The following is a 15,186-nucleotide window of genomic DNA, read 5'->3' as shown; positions in this document are numbered from 1 at the left end:
CGCGGATCGCGTTCCTCGCTTTGCATAGTTGGTGCGCCTCGCTCGCCCTGGCAGCGGGAGGAGCCCGGTGAGCGCAAAGGCGGCTGGTATTCGCCGACTCCGACCGTCGCTCCGGGCTCCACCTCGCGCTCGAGCTCCGGTCTCCGGTGGCTCCTGCCTGGAGGAGAGAACGAAGGGGAAGCTTGGAAAACCTGGGAGCAGCAGCAGAGGCCAGCGCCAGGGAAGCCGATTGGTACTATGTTATTGGAGACTACAGTGGGCCTGCTTCATTACAACTGTCGATTCGCTTATTCCTTATTCAGAATTTATTAGGGAGGGTCTTTATGTCAGTCGCTACAAAGAGCTCGATTATCCGTCCAGAAGCGCCATTAAGCTCACTGGCGGTGGGTGGCTCGAGTTAGGAAATTAGGAAACGAATCTTGAACAAGCATCGGACCGCCTGCCTCCTCCTTCTACCCTCCTCGCTCGCAGCCCAGGCAGATCCAAAGCTGGGGACTCCGGACTGAATGCTTTCACCCTTTGGCTGGCGACCAGGAAATCTGCGGACCCTGGCCGCCCAGTGACCCCAGCTTCAGCCTTTGGCCCACGCCCGGCGAGTTGGGGCGGGGTGGGGGGAGAGGAAGGACGGGAGAGATTTCCGCCCAGAGCGGGTGGTCTGAGAACCCGCCCGAACAGGGCCAGGGGAGGATTCGGTCACCTGCTCCCTTGTCCTTGGGTGCCGAGACCGGGAGTCCGCCACCCTTCATGGAAAGCGGGCTCTTGGCGTGGGCATGCTCACGGGTCCCTGGGGCAAGTGTGCTGCAGGCATCCTGGACTCTGCCGGGGAGGTATCCTCTTCGTTCACCCTGCGGGAAGAGGAGTACAGCAAGGACTCATTTGCCGCTCCTTTCCGGCTAGAAGATCCAGGCCGGCAAGAGAAACATGTAGGGGCTTTTCAGGAAGAATTCGGTCGCACCCACAAGCCACAGGGAGCACCCAGGGGCAAACCGGGATGGGGTTGGGAGGATATCTGCTACAGGGAAGAGGGCTGACATCCCTCTCAGTCCCCACTGGGGCCTTTTCACTTGGACTGCTGTCCAAGAGGACCCACCATGTTCACTGGAGGTCCCTTCACTTGTTCCTTAGACAGTTATTAAGTGCCAACCACCAGCAAACTACAAGATAGAAGGAGCACACTGAAAACCCCACTACCTGCAAAAACTTCTTATTTCCAGCCTGAGTGACCAGTTCCCACATCCCTGGCCTTTTTAGCTTACTAGCTTACCAGGAGAACTTTTTTTTTTTTTTTTTTTTTGTCTTTTTAGGGCCATGGCCATGGCATATGGAGGTTCCCAGGCTAGGGGTTGAATCGGAGCTGTAGCTGCCGGCCTACACCACAGCCACAGCAACACAGGATCCAAGTGGCATCTGCGACCTATACCATAGCTCAGGCAACACTGGATCCTTAAACCACTGAGCCTGGATCCTTAACCCACTGAGCGGGGCCAGGTATCTCATGGTTACTAATTGGGTTAGTATTAGTTGGGTTCATTAACAACTGAGCCACAATGGGAACTCCAGGAGAACCCTTCTTTTTTTATTATTATTAAATTTAATGTTTTGTTTTAGATATTTTTATTTTTTCCATTATAGCTGGTTTACAGTGCTCTGTCAATTTTCTACTGTAGAGCAAGGTGACCCAGTCACACATACATATATACATTGTTTTTCTCACATTATCATGCTCCATCGTAAGTGACTAGATATAGTTCCCAGTGCTATTACAGCAGGATCACATTGCTTATCCATTCCACAGGAAAGAATTTGCATCTATTAACCCCAGGTTCCCAGTCTAAACCACTCCCTCCCCCTCCCCCATGGCAACCACAAGTCTGTCAGGAGAACCTTCTAACCAAACCTTTCTCACATCTGAAGTTCTCTAGTTTCCCCAACAAAGAAGCACCTGTCATGTGCCATTGTCAAATACAGCTCTAGGCACCGGGTCGGTAACCTGATGACCTGGATTTTGTCCCACAGGATGCTCACAGGCTGGTGCAGGCAAGCTGCAGGGTTACACAGCCTGTCGGTTTAGCTTCCATGGGCACGGTGTATATCCTGTGTATACCCACCCCCATTGCCCCCCTAGGCCTGCAGCAGCAGTAAGAGTAGGTGAGCATTGGGGAAGGCTTTCAGAAGAGGCTTCCTTTGAGCCTTGTCTTGAAAGGAGACCAAAGTGGAAGGAAACCGCTTAAGAGGGTCCTTTGCTTAGCTCCTCCATAAAAATGGAGGCTCCCTCTCCCAGCTCAAGGGTGCACCTCTGCACTGGCAAAGCGATGTATGCCCAAATTTCCCCTCTCCTATGCCAGTTGTAGTATCTCAGGAGGTCATCCAGCTGACAAACTTTTCATCAGAAGAGTCACTGTGTCTGTCATAGACTAGAAGCTTCCAGAGGGTAGCAACTCAGGAAACCTAGGTAATTGTTTCTAGCACATGTACCGAGAGATACTTCGAGAAGAAGACCTCCTGGAAGATAGTAGAAGAAAGCAGCTCCTTCAGCGATTTTATGAGTCTTTACCTCTGTGTCTTTTACTCCTTCTCTCTCCCCCAAACAATGTCCTTTGTCACATTCTGCTTCTATTTCTCCAACCTCGTCCCCACATCTTTATATTTCTAGAAAAACAAACAAACAAAAACACCTGTTTTGTCTTGATGCTTTCCTTTTTCTCATGCTTGTCGTGTTAATTGCTTCTCTCCCCCCTCGCCATTCCTCTGGGTCTCCCATTGACCCCGCCTGTTTCTCTGTCATATCCCCGCTTTCTGTCTCTCTCTGTATAGGACAGCTGATTTCCCCTTCTCACCTTTTTTTTTACTTCATCCCTCAATTTGTTACTGCCTTTGTCGCTCACACTTTCTTCCTTTCCAAATGTAGTATTTAGAGAATGAAATATCGATTGAGGCAGATAAGGGAAAACCGCCCAACCTCCAAGGCAAATTCATTCTTAATCCTGTGAAAAAATGCAACCTGAAACGTATTGTACAGTGAGGCAAAAACCTATATGTCTTTGCCTTCCCTGCAATCCTGTTGGGGGCGGGGTGGGAGGAAGGTGGCAGAGGGAAGTGCTGGAGAAAGTATCCCCTCCTTAACGAAACAACATCGAAGTTTCAATCACAATGACCCTCGGATTTACTATAGAAATAGTATTGTCTGCTGTTTCAACACAAAATCTGGCTTTGCAGTGTTTGTGAGAATAAGGTTTTTCCCCTTTTTCGAGGGGGAAAAGAGAGCGTCCCTGGGTGGGCTCGAACCACCAACCTTTCGGTTAACAGCCGAACGCGCTAACCGATTGCGCCACAGAGACTGCGATAGCTAGTGGTGAGCTGGTGGCCAAGTCAATGGGAGTGAGCCTGCGACAGCGCTAGAATCAGAGCGGAAACCCCACAACCTTGTGAAAGAAGTGACTTGACGGAAAAAGGGAAGCCTCACGACCTGGAGAGAGAAGCAGGCGGGATGTGCACGCCTCCCCTGCACTGGCTCGGAGGTGGGGTTGGGGAACTGTCACCTGCTTCCTCATTGGGGACACCCAGAACGTCCCTCTTTAAGGTGACCCGAGGTTAGGGATACTTGAAAGTCGACCTGTTGTGAATCCCTCAGAGCAGAACCACCTTCGGCTTCCAAATCTTTCCTTTGCTGCCCAACCCTTGCAGCCGCAGAATACCCAAGACGCCCTCCCTCTGCCCCTCCCCTTGGCAACAGTAAAAATGCATTTTATGGGCTCCTCCTAAATACGAAGCATGTCCGGAGCCTAGCATGGTGACTGGCACACAATAGACAAGGATTTCTGGAATGAATAAATGAAACAAGCTTCATGAGTAATATGCGCGACGCGCACAGCGTGCTCTTAAACAACCCCGGGGCCCTTCACTAGTGCGAAAGCCCTCTATCTCGGGTTTCATCAGCCCACGTGGGCACAGGTTCCAGCCCGCGATGGGGAATCCAAGACTGGGTCCACCGCTATCCCAGCTTGCACCGCGACACCGGGCTCTTCCGCACTTACAGTGACTTTTCACTTTGCGATTTCCCCACCTCGGTTTTGGCCTCTCAACCAAACTCCTGTACTGATGACTGACAAGGAAGCATAGCCAATAGAATGCCAAAGTGTCCCGGAAGGGTCGGCCTCTCAGCCAATAGAGAGAAAGCAGCGAGAGTGGGTGCGCAGTGAGGCCCAAAGCCGGTTCGCAGGAATTGTGGCGATTGGAGGTCCTAATACACTGCAATCATGGTGAGATGGGGAGCGAGAAGAAGGGACATGGGGTAGGGATTGAGGAACAAGGAGTGGGGTCATGGGGAGTTGGGGAGGCGGAGAGGCCTGGTGGTCGGTTGAAGGAAACGACTCCAGTTTGAAGGGGGAGCGGACCGCAGTGAGGACCAAGGCGGGGAGTGGGGGCTCCCCGCAGAGCTGGAGTTGGGGCATTCAGGCACCTTCAGACTGGAGAAGGATGCGTCCAGAAGTCTCCGAATCAGGGGCTGCGCCGGGGGCCGTGGCCGCGTTTGGCCCCTCGCGCTGAGCCCCTCCGCTCTGTCTGCCCCAGTCTATTATGTCCTATAACGGAGGGGCCGTCATGGCCATGAAGGGGAAGAACTGTGTGGCCATCGCTGCCGACAGGCGCTTCGGGATCCAGGCCCAGATGGTGACCACGGACTTCCAGAAGATCTTTCCCATGGGCGACCGGCTATACATCGGCCTGGCCGGGCTCGCCACAGACGTCCAGACAGTGTAAGTATCCAGGGTCCCCACCCAAACCCACGCCTCTTCTTGGACCAGCCTTGCCTAGCGGTTTGAGTGGCCTGGGTGTCAGTCATCTATCAAACAACACCATTGCATCTGAGACCTTGCCGGACACAGAAAGCGAACAACTTAGCAGCATTTACTCTGTGCCAGACGCTGTGGATGGCACCTTATTACCTCCATGGACTTTAGTCCTCTTAACATTACCATGTTGCTGTCCCATTTTGCAGATGAGGAAACTGAGTGTCTCAGAGGGTTTATTGCCCCAAATGTAAGCTAATGAATGTCACCCAGGATCCCAATCTCTGAGGCCAAAGCTCGTGCTCAGTCTCTAAAGAACTTTGGCACTCGTTGGGAAACAAGGCAGGCATGCAGAAAGATAGCTAACCCATAATGAGCTGGAGCATATTAATTGCTAGATTAGTTACCTAGTTGACAGTGGTTCTTTGAGAGAAGGGAGAGTCCAGGAGTTGAAATAGGTGGTTCTCCTGATGATCCAGGTTTGAGGGTTGAGGTCCTAATAGGGTGGCGTGGTGGGAAAGGAAAGGAGGGCATTTCTGAGAGTGGTCACTGACCAGTCTTAGCAGTGACAAGGATATTGTGAAGCCAAAGAGTTACCCATTGAAGTCAAGGTTTGTGTCTTTTTTTATCTGTTTTTATGGTTTACCCTAGTACTTGGCATGCTGGCAAAATGTTTTTTGGATTTTTGTCTTTTTAGGGCTGCACCCTGTGGGCATATGGAAGTTTCCAGGCTAGGGGTCCAATTGGAGTTGTAGCTGCCAGCCTACGCCACAGCAACTCGAGATCCGAGCCATGTCTGTGACCTGGCTCACCACGATGCTAGATCCGTGACCCACTGAGTGATGCCAGGAGTAGAACTTGCGTCACTCATGGATACTCATCGGATTTGTTACTGCTGAGCCATGACGGGAACTCCCCAAAATGTTTGAAAGATGATTTCTGTTTTGAGCATGTTGACTGAAATATAGGAAGACTAGTTTTAAGGGAAAGGTGGCAACTTTGATTTTGATACCAATTGTAAAGGCACAAAGTAAACCATGCAGAAATACCTCTGGAGCAACTGGGGTCTTGAGATTATATCTCAGGGCTGGATAGGCATTGGTGATCTGTGAAATCTATAGGAACAGATTCTGGAAAGCCAAAAACATAGAGGGAAAAAATAAGCTGCAACTCAAGAGCTGTATATTTAGCAGTGGGGAAAGAAGAGAGGCCAGTGGGAAAGAGTCAAGACAAAAGTTTCAAGAGGGAAGAAAACGAATCTGATTAGTATCCATGAGGATGTGGGTTCGATCCCTGGCCTCGCTCAGTGGGTTAAGGATCCCGAGTTACCGTGAGCTGTGGTGTAGGTTGCAGACTTGGCTTAGATCTGGCATTGCTGTGGCTGTGGTGTAGGCCAGCAGTTGCAGCTCCAATTCGACCCTTCTATATTCCTTGGGTGCGGCCCTAAAAAGAAAAAAAAAGAAAACAACAACCCCAAAACACAGCATCTTGCTTTTTTTTTTTTTGTCTTTTTTGTTGTTGCTATTTCTTGGGCCGTTCCCGCGGCATATGGAGGTTCCCAGGCTAGGGGTTGAATCGGAGCTGTAGCCACCAGCCTATGCCAGAGCCACAGCAACGCGGGATCCGAGCCGCGTCTGCGACCTACACCACAGCTCACGGCAACGCCAGATCGTTAACCCACTGAGCAAGGACAGGACCGAACCCGCAACCTCATGGTTCCTAGTCGGATTCGTTAACCACTGCGCCAAGACGGGAGCTCCTGCATCTTGCTTCTTATTAACACATATAAGACTTTGCGGTTTTATATGTGATCTCCATACATGATCTCCCTGCCAGATGATTTATTTTGTCTCTCAGGGATGGAAACATTAAGGCTTAGCCCAGGTCAGCTCTCTCAGTTCACTGCTTTCTACTGTGTAAACTGCCTTCACTGTGTCTGCAGGCAGACCCCTGTCAGAAGGGTAATGCATAAGCTATTCCTCAAAAAAGTAGGGGGAAAATGCACTTCTTAACTCCCCTTTTCTCATGTCAAAGAAAGTAGGAGAAAAAAAGGTTAGCGGAGTGGCAGGTTTATAGGTAGAAGCACCACGTTGGACAAGTCCTAAAAGTGGACATGAGGCTGGACTTGCAGTGAGAAGATCCCTGGGGGAGGCCCAGGAGTCTTGGCTGGGGCTGGGGTTCTGTCTTTCCTTACGTACCTCCTGACCTCCACAAGGCAGACACCGGGGGACATTCAGCAATGACTTACGGAGTTCCCAGCGTAGCACAGTGGAAACAAATCCAACTAGGAACCATGAGGTTTTGGGTTCGATCCCTGGCCTTACTCAGTGGGTTGAAGATCTGGCATTGCCCTGAGCTGTGGTGTAGGTCACAGATGCGGCTCGGATCCCGCGTTGCTGTGGCTGTGGTGTAGGCTGGCAGCAACTGCTCCGATTGGACGCCTAGCCTGGGAACCTCCATATGCTGCGGGTACTGCCCTAAAAAGCCAAACAGAAAGACTCACTTACTTTTCTCCTCCTGCCACAGTGCCCAGCGCCTCAAGTTCCGGCTGAACCTGTATGAGCTGAAGGAAGGGCGGCAGATCAAGCCTTACACCCTCATGAGCATGGTGGCCAACCTCTTGTACGAGAGACGGTAAGCAGAAGCGTAGCCTGGGACTCGGGGAAAGGAGCAGCCCCTGATGGGCCAAGCGGTAGGGAGGGGGTACCCAGGAAGGCGAGTCCTCCTCGTTCACCCTTATTTGCAGGATAGTATCCTTATTTTATGGGTCTCTTTCCTTTTTTTTTTTTTTTTTCCCCTGTCTTCTGGGGACCACTCCATATGCCAAAGGTGCGACCCTAAAAAATAAAAAACTTGGTGAAAAGAGGATAGATTGACCTTGCTTTTTCTTTTCTTTTTTTTTTTTTTTTGGTCTTTTTCCAGGGCCACACCCACAGCATATGGAGGTTCCCAGGCCACAGGTCCAATCAGAGCTATAGCTGCCAGTCTACACCACAGCCACAGCAACGCCAGATCCAAGCTGCATCTGCAACCTACACCACAGCTCAGGGCAACGCCAGATCCTTAACCCACTGAGTGAAGCCAGGGATCGAACCTCCAACCTCAAGGTTCCTAGTCGGACTTGTTAACCACTGTGCCACGACGGGAACTACTCTTTCTTTCTCCTTCTTTTTTTTTTTTTAACTTTTTATTTTGAAATAATTTTAGACTTTATAGAAAAGTTGTAAAAGTACTCTTTAGCTTTCAAAACATAAGTTTTTGCCATTTCCGCACCTGGAGCAATATTACTGCCTTTTAAAAAATTTATTTATTTATTTTGATTTTTGTTTTGTTTTGTCTTTTTGACTGCACCCATGGCAGGTGGAAGTTCCCAGGCCAGGGATCAAATCTGCGCCACAGCAGTGACCCAGTAATATCTTTGGCTATGAATAGTTTGCTGTATGTGGTAACAGTGCTTATCAAAATCTCAAGATGAAAAAGGCTTAAAAGATTTTTTAAACCTTTTGATTTTGGTTTATGAGAGGGGAGAAATCTTTCCTTTAAATGAGGTATAATTGATTTATATTAGTTTCAAGTATGGGGGAAAGTTACAAAATTATACAGATTAATTCATATTTAGGTATATATTTAATGGCTTGTGTTTACTTAAAGTAATAAAAACATAGGACATTGACCTGAAAAATTCTAGATTCTTAGCTATTGTAACCAGGAGTTTTCGCTACAGGCCCAGTTGAAATCATTGATTTTCCAGCAGGTAGGCTGGAAATGCAGTTATTTACAAAACTGAATGATGTACAGACTTTTTTTTTTTTTTTTAGGGCCACATGTGCGGCACATGAAGGTTCCCAGGCTAGGAGTCAAATCAGAGCTATAGCTGCCCGCCTATGCCACAGCCACAGCCAAGCAGGATCCGAGCCAAGTCTGAGACCTACACCACAGCTCACAGCAATACTGGATCCTTAACCCACTGAGCAAGGCCAAGGATTGAACCTGCATCCTCATGGTTACTAGTCAGATTTCTTTCCACTGAGCCATGACGGGAACTCCAGAAGTTTTTTACATTAAAAAGAGTCTGGGAGTTGCCATCGTGGCTCAGTGGAAATGAATCTGACTAGTAACCATGAGGATGCAGGTTCAATCCCTGGCCTTGCTCAATGGGTTAAGGATCTGGCGTTTTCCTGAGCTGTGGTGTAGGTCACAGATGTGGCTCGGATCTGGCATGGCTGTGGCTGTGGTGTAGGCTGGCAGCTACAGCTCGATTCGACCCCTAGCCTGGGAACCCCCCACATGCCATGGGTGCAGCCCTAAAAAGACTAAATAAATAAATAAATAAAGTGAAAAACTTCTCATGGACCTCAGAGAATCCATCCAGGCACCTCTGGAAACACTGCCAGTGCCAGTAAACTTAAACACTGACCTTCAGGTGGCACCTTAGCATTGACGTGACTGGAAGTGTAAACACAGGCCCTGAACTGTTTCATTGATAGGAGTTTTAAAGTTGTTACCCAGATAATAAGGGATGTGGGGCCAGGGCTCGGAGGTCTGGCCCATGGCAGTGGCAGCACTGAGTCCTCAACTGCTAGAGCTTCAGAACATTTGGGGGGCAGCGGGGTGGGGTGGGGGGGTCACACCTGTGGCATATGAAAGTTACTGTGAACTCTGCCACAGCTGCAGCAGTGCTGGATCTTTAATTAGCTGCACAACAGTGGGAACTCCAGGCTTGGAGTCTAATCCAAGCTGAAGGTGCCAGCCTACACCACAGCCACAGCAGTGCCAGATCTGAGCCACATCTGTGACAGTTCATTGCAGTTCACAACAATGCTGGATCCTTATTAACCCACTAAGCGAGGTCAGGGATAGAACCTGCGTCCTTTTAGATACCATCGAGTTCTTAACCTGCTGAGCCACCATGGGAACTCCCCAGGACATTCTTATATTAACTTTATTTTCATTTATTGAGAGGAAAACCCCAAAAAATTAAAATTTCTTATAGAAATTTGATCCCTAGAGATCTGTTTGAGAAATACCAGATCAAACATGCTACGCCAACCTCTTCTTCCTCATTATAGTTATATATATATATATATATATACATATATGTATATATATACGTATTTTTTTCTTTTTTTTTTTCTGGCCTCACCCACAGCAGGTGCAAGTTTCTGGGCCAGGGATGGAACCTGCATCATGGTAGTTGCCTGAGCCACAACAGTGACAATGCTGGATCCTTAACCTGATGTGTCACAAAGGAACTCCTGTAACTTTTTATGTAGAAGGATTTTTTACAGAGCCATAGCTTAAGATCATGCCCTTAGAAATTATTGAGTGCCGGCGTTCCTGCTGTGGTGCAGTGGGTTAAGAATCTGACTGCAGCAGCTCAGTTCACTGCAGAAGCATGAGTTTGATCCCCAGCTGGCACTGTGGGTTAAAGGATCTGGCATTTCCACAGTGGATTCAGTCCCTGGCCTGGGAACTTCCATGTGCCATGGATGCAGCCATAAAAAATAAATAAATAAATGGTTTTTTAAAAAGGAATTACCAGAGTTCCCATTGTAGGTCAGCAGTTCCGAACCCAACTAGTAACCATGAGGATGCGGGTTCAATCCCTGGCCTCGCTCAGTGGGTTAAGGATCCAGCGTAGCCATGAAATATGGTATAGGTCGCAGGCGCAGCCCGACTGCTGCGTTCCTGTGGCTGTGGTGTGGGCTGGCACCTGTAGCTCCGATTGGACCCCCTCGCCTGAGAAATTGCATATGCCATGGGTGCACCCCTAAAAAACAAACAAAAAAATTACCAGGTGCTGATATAAGACATGGATAATGCCTCCTCGTGGATCCTAGTCAGATTCGTTTCCACTTCTCCGTGATGGGAACTCTGATATCCACATTTTTTATATTCTCTTGCACTATGGTTTATTATAGGATAGTGCGTATAGTTCCCTGTGCTACGCAGTAGCACTTTGTTGTTTCTCTCTTTTATATGCAGTAGTTTGTACTCGTTAATCCTAGGCTCTTACTCCTCTTCCCCTTTGGTAACCATTACTTTTCTATGTCTCTGAGTCTGTTTCTGTTTCGTAAATAAGTTCATTTGTGTTATTTTTTAGGTTCCACATGTAAGTGATGGTGTATTTGTGTTCCTCTTTCGGATTCAGTTCACTTAGTCTGATCATCTCTGGCTCCATCCATATTGGTTTAGTGTTATTTTTCAGTGTTTTTTCCTACAAACTGCTTCAAATCCTTTTTTGGGAAAAGAGTAAAGGTAGAGGTGTATCCATAGAAGATTGATTGGTGACAGGACCTGGATGAGGACAGGGAACATTAGGGGGAAACATAGAATCCCCCAAAAAAGGAAGAGGAAGAGAGGGTCGGGGGCGAGAAGAACACCAAGTGAGTGTCAGAGAAGAGGAGGAAAAGCCTTCGCACACTGCTTGGTGCAGGAGACGGGAAGGGAGGGTCCCACACAGGCCCTCTGCCTTCCCCCCTGCGTCTGGCCCAGGGCCTGGTCTGAATAGGCCTGGCCAGAAAAGCGAATGCTCTTGAGCTCTGGTCTCTCTCTGCTCCTGATCCCGCAGGTTTGGGCCCTACTACACTGAGCCGGTCATCGCCGGGTTGGACCCCAAGACCTTTAAGCCCTTCATTTGCTCTCTAGACCTTATCGGCTGCCCCATGGTGACTGATGACTTTGTGGTCAGTGGCACCTGCACGGAACAAATGTACGGGATGTGTGAGTCCCTCTGGGAACCCGACATGGTGAGTTGGCGGCATGGAGTGGGGCGGGGTTCTGAGGGGCCCGCCCCTCGGCCATCAGGGGAAGGTGGGTTTACCTGGCAGGTAATGGGGAGAAGGATGCGGGTAGGAGAGAAAGCCAAGCTGCTGAGCCTGGGAAGAGTGTCCAGAACAATCTGCCAGGGCCTTGGTGTGGGCCCTCAGTCAGATATTTGCCATAACAGCTCATTCTCACATTTGGCTTACAGAGTTCTTCCGTTCATTCAACAAACTTTTTTTTTTTTTTCTGCTTTTTGCTTTTTAGGGCCGCACCCGTGGCATATGGAGGTTCTCAGGCTAGGGATCCAATTGGCGCTGCAGCTGCCAGCCTACACCACAACAATGCAGGATCCAAGCCACGTCTTCAACCTGTGCCACAGGTCACGGCAACACCAGATCCTTAACCCACTGAGCAAGGCCAGGGATCAAACCCGCAACCTCATGGTTCCTAGTCAGATTTGTTTCCACTGCGCCACAGCAGGAGCTCCCCATTCAGCAAGCATTTAACAGGGTGTAGGGTTAAGGACAGCTCAGCAGAATGGGCTCTGGAACCAGGTTTTCTGGGTTGGAAACCCACTTCCACCTACCACTTAATTGGTTATGTTCTCGGGGAGTCACCTGACGTCCGTGCGCCTCCAGTCCCTCAGCCGTAGAGTGGGGGTGACACCAGAACCGACCTCATGAGCGGTGGTGTGAGGAAATCGCAGGGAGAGATTGGAACAGAGCCTGACAGTGAGCGCTGGCCACTGTGCCAGCTCTGCTAGGCTCTGGGGAAACCAGATAGTCTGTCTTCAAGGATTTATTGCAGCCTAATGAAGCAAGACAAACACCCAGATACCTGTTAAAGTGAAGTTTGCCAGGAAAAAGAGGAAAGAAAGGGCCCGGTTGGCCGAAGGAACGGCCTGTGCAAAGGTGCGAGAAGGGCCAAGTGTGTTCAGTGATGGAAAGAGCTTGCTGTGGCTGCTGGAGGGTGGGCAGAGGCGGGTGAGAGGAAGGCAGGGCGTGAGCTCAGGAAGAGACCTGAAATGCCTGGAAGGCCGTGAGCAGCAGTTTGAACCTTTTCTTTTGGCATCATGTCAAAGGCTGTAAGAAACCTGAGGAACCAGAGGCCCGCGGGAGGCGCTGAGGTCCTGAGCAAAGAGAGTAGCAGGTGCGGAGCAGGGCAGCCGGGTCTAGAGGACTCAATCACCTAAAATAGAAATGAGGAAAGTGAGAGTTCCCTTGGTGGTTCAGTGGGTTAAGAACCTGACATAGTGTCCGTGAAGATGCAGGTTCGATCCCTGGCCTTGCTTAGTGGGTTAAGAATCCGGCATTGCTGCAGGCTGTAGCATAGGTCCCAGACGCGGTTTGGATCTGAAGGCCCGCAGCTGCAGCTCTGTCTCCACTCCTAGCCTGGGAATGTCTATACGCCGAGGTGTGGCTGTAAAAAGAAAAAAAAAAAAAAGAAAGAAATGAAGGAGGCAGAGATACTGAGGACACTTGAGTTTTCTAGCTAGGCCAATGAAGATAGAGGATATAGGAGAAGAAACAGGTTTGGGAGGAAATAGGTTCATGGTTGGACAGGTTGGATTTCGAGGTACCTCTGGGCCACCCAGGAGGAGAGTCCATCAGACTCATGGGGGGTGGGGGTGGGGTGTCTTTTTTTTTTTGGCTTTTTAGGACCGAACCCGTGGCATATGGAGGTTCCCAGGCCAGGGGTCTAATTCAGAGCTGCAGCTGCCAGCCTACATCACAGACACAGCAACAGGGGATCTGAGCCTTGTCTGTGACCTACACCACAGCCTCACAGCAATACCAGATCCCTAACCCACTGAGCAAGGCTAGGGATCCATCCTGCATCCCCATGGTTACTAGTCAGATTCATTTCCGCTGAGCCACAACAGGAACTCCCTTCTCTCCATTTTATAGAAGAGGGATTGAGGCTTACGGAAGGGACATGCGACTTGCTCAAGGTCACGCTGCTGGTTAGTGTAGGAAGTTCGGGGCTTGAATTTCACCTTTTATAACCCTGCTTCCCTCTTGAGAAGGAGCTGAGGGGGCTTCTCACATCCAAGGAACCATCCCTCACTCCAGGCCTGGGAGGGGCCAGAGCCAGGCACCCTGAGCCTAGAGAAGAGAGTCCTGCGGAGCCAGACCAAATCAGGGTCCGAGGCTCCGGGGATTAAAGGGCTTCCGCTCTATTGGCAGGATCCAGAGCACCTGTTTGAAACCATCTCCCAAGCCATGCTGAACGCCGTGGACAGGGACGCGGTGTCGGGCATGGGCGTCATCGTCCACGTCATGTGAGTATGCGCTGGGAGACTCCGGAAGCCTTGCAGACGCCCGCCTCTCCCCTCCTGCACGAACACCCCATCGGGTGGGAAATGAGGCACTTGCAGCAGGCCCGTGACAGCTGAAAGGCCCGCTTCCTGAGGGCGGCCGCTGGGAGCCTACCCCGATTCCTGGCCTCCGTCCAGAGAGGGCTCCATGACCCCGAGTCTCCTCCCCTTGCTCACAGGAGACATTTCTTTCCTTCCTGAACAGTGTCCCCAAAGTCTCAGGGACTTGGTGTAGGGATGAGCCACAGCAGGGTTACTGCAGATTGATCGAAATAATGCCTGCGTGGCTCCTCTCCCCTCTCAACTGAAGCCAGCATGGAACCCCCAGCCGCGTGGTGTACTGCGCTCTGGGGACAGTTTCCAGCCCCCAGCCCGATGCCTGACTGCCTCCCCTTCTCCCTCTTACTTGTGCGGGGCTCTCACCAGGCACCTGACTTGCAGGGCCCAAGGTATCCTCCCGACAGCTTTCCTGGGGACCAGCCCAGAATAAGCACCTGGGCCCTTTTGTTCGGGATAACCTGCTAGTTACCATGAAAAGCAGATTGGGCGGACTCAGAGAATTTACGACCCAGGGACCTTTTTTGGGGTGAAACCCCTTACCTCCTTAGGCGTGGGGAGCTCCTTCCCTTGTCTGGGGCTCCACCTGTGGGGATTCCGCCCTTCTCCCCTTCGTCACCGAGGGCTGAGGACCGAGCTAATATTCATGCAACATGGACAAAACGGTTAACCCCAGAATGAGGACAGCTCTTTGTTCTAGTTTATTCTGCAGTCTAGATGAGTGTGGATGTTTTGTGACTTTCTTCCTCTGCAGTGAGAAGGACAAAATCACCACGAGGACACTGAAGGCCCGAATGGACTAGCGGTTCCCAGAGCCCACCTTTTTTTTTTTTTTTTTTTTTTTAATAAAAGATTTTCTTTCACTCTTCCTCCTTTGTCTTTGAATGTTTTACCACAGATCTCTGTTCCCAGCTGGGCAGCTGCAGATAGCTACTCGAGGTTTAGTTTAGCCCTCAGGATTTCTTTCCTTTTTTTTTTTTTTTGCCTTTTAGGGCCACACCTGCGGCATATGAAGGTTCCCAGGCTAGGGGCTGAGTCAAGAGCTGCAGCGGCCAGCCTACACCACAGCTCACGGCAACACCAGATCCCACACCTTCTAGGATTTAACCGTCACGTGGACTTAAGGTAGTTGACATTATCCTTGTTTAATGACAGTTAAATAACATCGCCCAGGGCCAGTCTGTGGTAGGGCAGGGATGTAAAGCCATGTTCCATCTAACTCCAAAGCCTAGAATCGTTTTTACTCAATTCTTGGAAAAC

At 50.1% G+C, this 15,186-nt stretch overlaps 1 protein-coding gene and 1 non-coding gene across 2 annotated transcripts; one reads left to right on the top strand and one right to left on the bottom strand.

Moving 5' to 3' along the window:
- Positions 1–3,264: 3,264 nt before the first annotated feature.
- On the bottom strand, positions 3,265–3,338 carry TRNAN-GUU (transfer RNA asparagine (anticodon GUU)). Its single transcript has one exon. It is a non-coding gene; the product is annotated as a tRNA-Asn (tRNA).
- Positions 3,339–4,191: 853 nt separating this feature from the next.
- Positions 4,192–14,750, top strand: PSMB3 (proteasome 20S subunit beta 3). Its single transcript, NM_001144902.1, has 6 exons — positions 4,192–4,259; positions 4,570–4,754; positions 7,314–7,421; positions 11,359–11,536; positions 13,739–13,833; positions 14,681–14,750. The coding sequence occupies exons 1-6, from the start codon at positions 4,257–4,259 to the stop codon at positions 14,727–14,729; spliced, it is 618 nt and encodes a 205-aa protein (NP_001138374.1). The 5' UTR covers positions 4,192–4,256; the 3' UTR covers positions 14,730–14,750.
- Positions 14,751–15,186: the final 436 nt, after the last annotated feature.

The sequence above is a fragment of the Sus scrofa genome, chromosome 12 (genome assembly GCF_054392235.1).
Source record: "Sus scrofa isolate SSC_HxYL_T2T_F1_AM1 chromosome 12, Sscrofa_HxYL_maternal_Yorkshire_Landrace_v2.0, whole genome shotgun sequence".
NCBI lineage: Eukaryota > Metazoa > Chordata > Mammalia > Artiodactyla > Suidae > Sus > Sus scrofa.
The sequence above is the reverse complement of the archived record's forward strand: the minus strand, read 5'-3'. Positions and strand labels throughout refer to the sequence as shown.

Bases quoted from the DNA above. Each gene is read 5' to 3' on its own strand.
- PSMB3 (NM_001144902.1), top strand. The intron at 4,755-7,313 runs GTAAGTATCCAG...CTCCTGCCACAG, and splicing joins GCCACAGACGTCCAGACAGT to TGCCCAGCGCCTCAAGTTCC. The intron at 11,537-13,738 runs GTGAGTTGGCGG...CTCTATTGGCAG, and splicing joins CCCTCTGGGAACCCGACATG to GATCCAGAGCACCTGTTTGA.